An 8,345-nucleotide genomic window follows, 5' to 3' on the forward strand; every position below is an offset into this window, starting at 1 on the left:
GCATGACATTTGTCATGTATGGATTTCGCCTGGCTAATTCCATCAACAGTCTCCATTCATTCATGCTATAAGTTTTTTTATGCTTTTTTGCACGTTCTATTGTTGAATGAATGGAGTCTGCCTCTAAATAAGAGTGCCCAGGCTCCATAAACTTTAAATCAATTTTCTCCAGAGCAAAATTGTTGACAGCATAAAGCATTGCTGTGGCTACGTATTTGCTTCTATTCTGCCCACCACATGTATCAGAAAAACTTGATATATGCTTAACAGTATCAGGCAAGGATGACAAATATTTGAGAAGGCAAGTACTCACTTCGCAAGACCCCTTTCCTCCATTTGTTTCATCCCACAAAAAGCAATGCCCATCCAAATTATGCCCCTCAAATATTGTAAAACTATAAACATTCAATTCACCGGCATGTGGGATTGATAATATGCTATGCATATTGAATGTTATGGCCCGAAAGCCTTTATCTGTTTTGGCTTTCTTCTTATTGGCCTCTTTTGATTGCAGAGCCTCTAATTCCCTCCTTTTATGAAGGGCATGCTCCTCTTCGTGGGATGATTTGTCAAGCAAACCTTTATAAATATTGCACTTAGTGCATTGGTCATTTTTGGGGCAGTAAAATGACAATGGAGGATTATAATTATTGAACACTTGCCTATATTTATCATAGCTTGCTCTCTGTATACTGTTTTTAGGACAGAATTCTTCTTTATAGAGCCTGAACATGATGGAAATATTTAGGCTGGAATCCATATAACGTTTTTTAGTGTCCCGTTGACAGTAGTGTGACTCAATTCTTGGGAAGCTATCGATATGGTCTTTGATTCCCAAAATAATACTCTCAGGAGTACCGCTTGGTGCTGGCTTCCTTTTTCTCTCATCTTTCCCTACATACATCCCATTCATTTTGTATTTCAAAGCGTTAAATACAGTTTTAGTACTAAATTTGAAAGTGTGAAATAAAAATTTTAGACACACACGTATATTCATGTCCTTTACTTGCAAAAAGTAAGACCTCGCAATAGAATGTGTTTTTTCACTTCTTTGCATCCGTCTTGAAAATGTATTGTTCTCCAACTAGAGAACAGATATAGGATTTTTGAGCACTTACATCAGCCAATGCATAATATTGAGTGCATAAAAGTCTTCTCATATCGAATGATATATTTGCTACGCATTGAAATTTGCATTTACAGTCTGTATCTGCGGGTATTTTCTCAGCTATTAAAATTCCTTTTTATTCACGTAAGGCTTTCCGCAACTCTATTATCTCTTCTGACATTTCTTTTCCACTTGGAAGGATCTGGACGTCTGTTCCTTATGTACACTGGAAAAACACGCATAGTTATTTGATTTTGCTAATTTCAACAAAGTTGTCTCATTTTCATTTGCATTACTAATAATTAAAGTACCTGAAGTGTTAGATGAATCATAGCTTGACACAGGCAAACATTCTGATGACGTAGATGTAGATAAATTTTCTGGTGTACACAATAATTATAAAGTAGTGTATAAATTACCTAAGATTGCATGGACATTATTATCCTCATTCGACAGAGATATATTTGTTGTCGTAGATGTAAGATATTCATCAATAACAGTGGCTAAAAATAAAATAAAAAGTTAGATTTGCCTTAATAGTGAGTTGAATTGAATATTTGGAAACAATTGTGAAGTGTTATTGTATATTATAAATAACTAAGCCTGCATCGACTGGAATTCTATCAGAGACGCTCTCACCTGTAACGCTGAAGTCGCCCTCAATTGGTGTTTCTGAGTTGTCAATATTATTCTCAATATTCCAAACCATTTTATTAGGTATCACATTCATAAATTCTAAAGGAAACATTTCTTTCATCTCATGATCCAAATACTGAGTTTCAACATTAGGAAGGAAACCTAAAAAACAAGAGTTTCATAATTTAAAAATATCATGATGATACTGCATAATATAAAGTTAGAAACTATTAAGAATATTCTTACTTGTTTCCAAACTTGTACCAACACGCGGTTGTACAATGGTGGCATCTTTTGGTTTGTTTAACATTTCAAAAATTAACTTGCTTCTTGTACTTTGATTAGGAAACACTGTTGAGTTTTTGCACTTATACTAATATAACACAAAAATAGTAAAACTAAATTATACTGCACTAAAATAAACTATGATAAAGTAAACTAATACGTAAACCTAAACAACACAACCTAAGAATGTTTATTAATAGTTCAAAAGTTCACAAAAAGTACCACTTATAATGTTTTAAATTACTCTCAATAGAGCACGTTTATCTTAATAAAAAGTAACAAAGCCAAGCAAAATAACTCCAATACTTTTAAAAATCACCACGACACGACGTTTGTTTACTTTCATTAAAACTTACGTTTTAAATTATCAGTGTTTCTAGCTAAAAAAGCAGTGTTTCTTGTGCACAAAAGGATATCGGACATATTGCCATAGTGGACGGCAATTGATGCACATGTTCTTTTGTAATTTCTTGCGCACAAAAAACATATCAGACATATTACTTTTATGCACACGAAGAAGTGGAAAAATCTGGTGCACAAAAGGTACATTGAACATATTACTTTTATGCTCAATATATAACGTTGATATGGACATGTTGCCTATTTGTTTTGTTAAATATCTTCCGATTGGTCGACTGTTGAAGCTTAATATTTGTACCATAGTATCCTTATCTCTTACTGAATGAAATGCACATAGTTACTCAAAACCATAAAATGTTGGACGTTGTGCACCTTTGTGCTCTTGACCATCGATATTAAAACATATTTCAAATTACAGATCTACAAAATATCATAAAAAGTGTTATCGTGGTTTAGTTTTCACGGTCACCGACGCCTATTCTATTCTGCACTTATTTCAGGAAATCTCCAACGCAATTTTCTAGTTTGTTCTCAGCATACTCGGTCTCTGCAAAATACAAAAAAATATTTAAATAAGATTTATAGACTATAAAAAAGAATATAATAAAGATTCAATCAAGTTAGCTTATACAAATGTGAAGGCTAACTAAACAAGTTTTATTATGTAATAAGTAATTATATTTTAACTAAAAAAAAACAACAACTTATTATTATGCATTATATAGTTGTTTGATCTAAACCGTGAAACCATTAAATCAATTTTTTAGTCAGATTTTTAAAATTAAAAAACCTAACTTTCTCATTTAAAGATCATAATCAATCTTATTATTTAAAGATCATATTTAAGAATCTGCAAATTTTGGATTTTTTCCCGCATTTTAAATACATTAATTAACTTTATAGTCCGATTTTTTAAATTTTAAATTAAATTTTTATTATTTTCAAAAACTAAAAAAAGAACTGTATATTTAAAAAAAATTGTATCAAGCGTTAATGACGATAAAACCAACATCAACAAATTCCGAACGAACATTTTCTGTAGCATCCAACTTCTGTACAAGAATTTGTTCTAGATTATCAGACAATTCATTAAGTGCATTAGTTTTTTGAAAGTTTTATTTTTCAATTAAAAATAATTGTTCTGTTTTGTATTAAACACTTGCAAGTATTTTAATCGAGTTGAGTTTATTTTTACTAATATATTTACATGCATTTTGTAAAATGCAATATTTTTAAAAAGGTAATGCCAAGTTTATTTAGTAGATTTAGATTATAATAAAAGTATAGAGTAATATATTTACGTTAGACGTTGAATTGGCTAAAAGTTGTTTTATTTACCTTAACGTATACTAAATCCATTTTTAAAAATCGGCGTGAGAACAAAAAATCCTTTCATGTTATTGTTAAAATTGCAAGTTAAAAGTATAAATGTATAACAAAAACAAATACTGCCAAAAAGAAAAAAGAAAGATTTATTAAATATAATAACAATAAACAAAGCAAATGAAAAATTATACATTTTAAGTATAGAGTTTGACAAGATGTTATTTTTTTGAATTCCTTTTCCAATTCTTAAGCCACATATCTTTTTTTTTTGTCATATAAAATAATATGACAATATTGTCTTGTATAACATAACATAACAAAAAAAGTTGTATAACACTTTTGTCTTCATGCATACAATGCATTTTGGCATTGTATATACAATGACAATATACATTCAAATTAAATGTATTTTGTCATTGTATATGTCAAAGTGTACATAACGTATATTCTACTATGAGAAATCCTTATGAAAGAAAAGATATGTAAAATAAAATTAGTTTTGTTAATAACTGTGGCAATAACAATAAAATTTGTAAAAATCATTGATTATAAGTAGTATTTTTATTCAACAATATTCAATATTGAATATTGTTGAATAAAAATACTATTCAATATAGTAATCATTACTTTGTAATAATGTTTATTTAAGCTTGTTACAAACTTTGGGCAAATATTTTTTATTTTTAGTTCAATTAGACTGTATTTACAGTCTAATTGAACTAAAAACTATAAATACAGTTTTTGATATAATTTTTTTTATAAAAAAAAATTATAGTCTGAATTTTTTTTAATATATTATTTCTTATATACTAAAACTAAATATAAATCAAATTGTTAAAAAAAAACTAAGAAGTAATCTAATAATGAAATAATAATTAAATTTATAACTTACAATCTAATCTATTTCAAATAACTTTTGATGAAACCGTTTTCTATTAATTATTTAGATTTCAATGTTATTTCGAGATAAAACAAAATATGGCACAACTTGTGCCATATTTTGTAGATGTAGATGTTTTATTCGGTAAAAAAACCATATAACTAAATATTTTGTAGATGTAGATGTTTTATTCGGTAAAAAAACCATATAACTAAATATTTTGTAGATGTAGATGTTTTATTCGGTAAAAAAACCATATAACTAAATATTTTGTAGATGTAGATGTTTTATTCGGTAAAAAAACCATATAACTAAATATTTTGTAGATGTAGATGTTTTATTCGGTAAAAAAACCATATAACTAAATATTTTGTAGATGTAGATGTTTTATTCGGTAAAAAAACCATATAACTAAATATTTTGTAGATGTAGATGTTTTATTCGGTAAAAAAACCATATAACTAAATATTTTGTAGATGTAGATGTTTTATTCGGTATAAAAACCATATAACTAAATATTTTGTAGATGTAGATGTTTTATTCGGTAAAAAAACCATATAACTAAATATTTTGTAGATGTAGATGTTTTATTCGGTATAAAAACCATATAACTAAATATTTTTGAACAATACTAATAAAACATAAAAATATTAACTAAAATAGGTTTTAATTTTAGTTTACATGTTCGTTTGATCTGTGTTTTATTATGAAAAGGCTTCCAAATGTAATTAGACGTCTTTTTGTTTAGCAGCTGCTTCTTTCTTGGGCTTATCTTCAACAGCTAGATAATAATCTTTCTGTTTCAACGTGTTGCTCGGAAATCTTGATATTAAAACTGGAGAAAAGTATAACAATTCCAAAAAACCCTCACAGACTAGATATCCTGTGATAATTATCAGGTTTTTAAGTCTTAGTTGTCGATAGCACTTATATATTTGTCTATTTGAAATATGCTTATATGCTTCAAAGCAGTCTTAAAAGGACTGAACAATGACAAAACGCAACAGCCGAACACGATAGTAGAAGTTAGTAGACTTTTCAAGAAAGAAAGAAAGCATATGCTCTATTTATTTCTTTTTTTGGTTTTCTTATTCATCTTCCAGATATAGATTCTGTTGCAATTATATTGCAAGCCCAAGAACTTTTAAAAATCTACCTAAACAATGCCGACATTAATTTCCAAATGAATGTCTGTATTTCAAGAGCTTCGTTTCCATTTCAATTGATATTAGTGTCGGTGACCAAAAAAACTTGTACCATATTCTCAAATGTCGATATTATTCTAAGGATGTTTCTTTCTGCTGATGATGCAAATTGTATAGAAAATAAAGATCTGATTTTCAAATACCTATTTTTTGTATTATTTTGTTATAACTACCACACTTTGGTTTTTGGTTTTTGGTTTTGTGCAGTAATTTATTATGTAAAGCATACCACTATGCACAAAAGTTTAATTATCGAGAGTTTAACATAACAACGTGCTAGTTTTTCTAACATTAAAATTTAACAAATCTAGATTTTAAGTTTATCTTTTTTTTTTTTTTTTGGTATTTATGTTTGTATCGCTGAAATAGACGAAAAAAAATATTACCACATACTACACTACTTCCGTACAGCTATTTGAATGTTAAACGATATATTTTACTTATGACAAAAGTTTAATCAAGTTAATAAGTTATACATTTTTTAATTACACTCTAAATGATAAATATAGTTATTTCTCGTGGTTCTTAAAAAAAAAAAAAAACTTTGAAATTACAAAAAAACATTTTAATTGCCAAAAATTATCTAAAGAAATAACTGCAATACTTTAAATTTCAATTCGCTTGCAAATGGTAGAAAAGCAGTGTCAGAGAGCATCAAATGATAAATTATTGGAATGGTCAAATCAATGAATCATAACAACGTTGAAATTAGTAAACTTATGGTGTTTCTGAATTTTGCGTACGAAAAACAGTGAATACCTGGGAGCAGGTAGGTAACGTTGTTGACATGCCTCGTTCTGGAAAACCACCGAGGCTTAGTGACTGCGACAAAATTAGCATGTTCAGAACCAGTAAAGAAAATCTTAGGCTAAACAACAAAAAGCTCAAATATTCAGCCAATCTATTTTTAATCGTAATGTAAGTTGTAATCGTAATGTAAATCTTAATCATAATGAAAACTCGTTAGAGGAACGTTAGAAAAAAAAGTATTGAGTCTTACATTGCAATAAGAAAACCCATCCTGTCAACCACAAATTGATGCAAAAGACAAAAATGTAGCAAAGAACGTTTGGATTGGGTAATTGAAGATTGGGCAAAAGCAATTTCCCCTGCCCCTTTAACACTTTAAAATCTGAGGGGGCAGGATAACCCAAATAAAACCTGAGGGGCCAGGATGACCCAAAAACCGGCCTATATATATATATATATATATATATATATATATATATATATATATATATATATACATATATTCTGCACTCAATTTTCTATGTCTTGAATGGGAAGGTAAGTATCTCATTTGCAGCGAAATATGCATAAACAACTAGCTAATAGAAAATCTTTTGTAGGGAGCTAAACTAATATAATGAAAATAAAATTTTTCTACAAACTTCTAAAATAAATTATTATGTTTTATAACGTCTATCCTTTTTTCTGAGTTGTTAGAATTCTAGTAAAAATGTATGACATTATCGTGTTTTTTTTTATTTGTTTAGGCGTGTGAACACGTAAATCAACGGTCTTAAGGAACTCAATTTTTAAACAATAAATAATTAATTAAATTTTAGGAATTGCTTTCCAATAGATTACACTATAAAAGGCTCAACATTCATTAAAAACCCCGCAAGATCTCAGATTTTTTCAGAATGTTACAATTTTAAAACACAACTTTGAATGATTATGTTTTAATTGTAGGATAATTAACCATTGGATTTTAGATTCAAAATAACCTTTCTTTTTACCAATTTTTCATCCTTTGATGTAAAAAATGTAACTGGAAGAAAAAGATGTTAGTCTCTAAAATAGTCACATCCAAGCAAAAATTAAAAAAAAAAACTTTTATATTAAATAATCTTTATTTTATTTATGTTTGCAGATTTCTTATATTTATGTGAGAAATACCCCACACAACTTCTAATAGGCTAAAGAGCATTAATTAGTAAGTAAGAGCAAACGCGAACACAATAAAAATAAATAAACAACGCTTTTCTCAGAGTCCGAAAAATATATTCGCGCATGCGTCAGAGTACTGTGTATGCATGTCGGAAGAATAGCCGCCATTTGACACTGAAATCCGGTATCGAAACAATAACCGCAACTAAACAGTTATGTAGATTTACAAAATTTATTATTATATTTTGCTATAATGAGTGCTTTTTTTTTCATTTTATTCATACCAATTTGTAAAATTGGTATGAATAAAATGTATAGTTAAAAATAGTAAATAATTTTGTTACTAGGATATAAAACAGCTTATTTGTCTCTAGGGATGTGCCGAAATTTGCAATTTATAGTTCATTGCGGTTCCGGCCAGAATTGCAATAATTTTGGCCGGAATGCCGGAATTTATTTTTTAACTTTATTTTTTAAGACGTGTGTTACGTTGAAAAAGTAGGACAATGATTTTCAATTTAGTGTCAACTAAATCTAAATTCGTTGTCCTACAACGATGACAACATAAGGATTTTCTTACAAGACAACTACAGGTAAATTTAAGTAAAATATACAAGTTTCTAAACAAACACAGCATAGTTTTATTTGTAAT

At 28.3% G+C, this 8,345-nt stretch overlaps 1 protein-coding gene across 2 annotated transcripts; it reads right to left on the minus strand.

Moving 5' to 3' along the window:
* Nucleotides 1-1,197: 1,197 nt before the first annotated feature.
* LOC136076947 (uncharacterized) lies at nt 1,198-4,002 on the minus strand. Of its 2 annotated transcripts, none has more exons than XM_065790934.1 (5): nt 3,907-4,002; nt 1,991-2,936; nt 1,748-1,906; nt 1,420-1,611; nt 1,198-1,334 (listed from the first exon to the last, which is right to left on the minus strand). In XM_065790934.1, exons 2-4 carry the CDS (start codon nt 2,052-2,054, stop codon nt 1,505-1,507), a joined length of 330 nt encoding a protein of 109 aa, XP_065647006.1. In that variant the 5' UTR covers nt 2,055-2,936; nt 3,907-4,002; the 3' UTR covers nt 1,198-1,334; nt 1,420-1,504. The 2 variants fall into 2 exon arrangements, with proteins under 2 accessions (XP_065647006.1, XP_065647007.1); XM_065790935.1 differs by lacking the exon at nt 3,907-4,002 and having other exon boundaries at nt 1,991-2,117; nt 2,386-2,936.
* Nucleotides 4,003-8,345: the final 4,343 nt, after the last annotated feature.

The sequence above is a fragment of the Hydra vulgaris genome, chromosome 02, assembly GCF_038396675.1.
Source record: "Hydra vulgaris chromosome 02, alternate assembly HydraT2T_AEP".
In the NCBI taxonomy this organism is placed as follows: Eukaryota; Metazoa; Cnidaria; class Hydrozoa; order Anthoathecata; family Hydridae; genus Hydra; species Hydra vulgaris.

Bases quoted from the DNA above. Each gene is read 5' to 3' on its own strand.
- LOC136076947 (XM_065790934.1), bottom strand. From the start codon at position 2,054: ATGTTAAACAAACCAAAAGATGCCACCATTGTACAACCGCGTGTTGGT. The intron at 1,907-1,990 runs GTAAGAATATTC...CTTGTTTTTTAG, and splicing joins TGGTACAAGTTTGGAAACAA to GTTTCCTTCCTAATGTTGAA. The intron at 1,612-1,747 runs GTGAGAGCGTCT...TTTTATTTTTAG, and splicing joins GGGCGACTTCAGCGTTACAG to CCACTGTTATTGATGAATAT.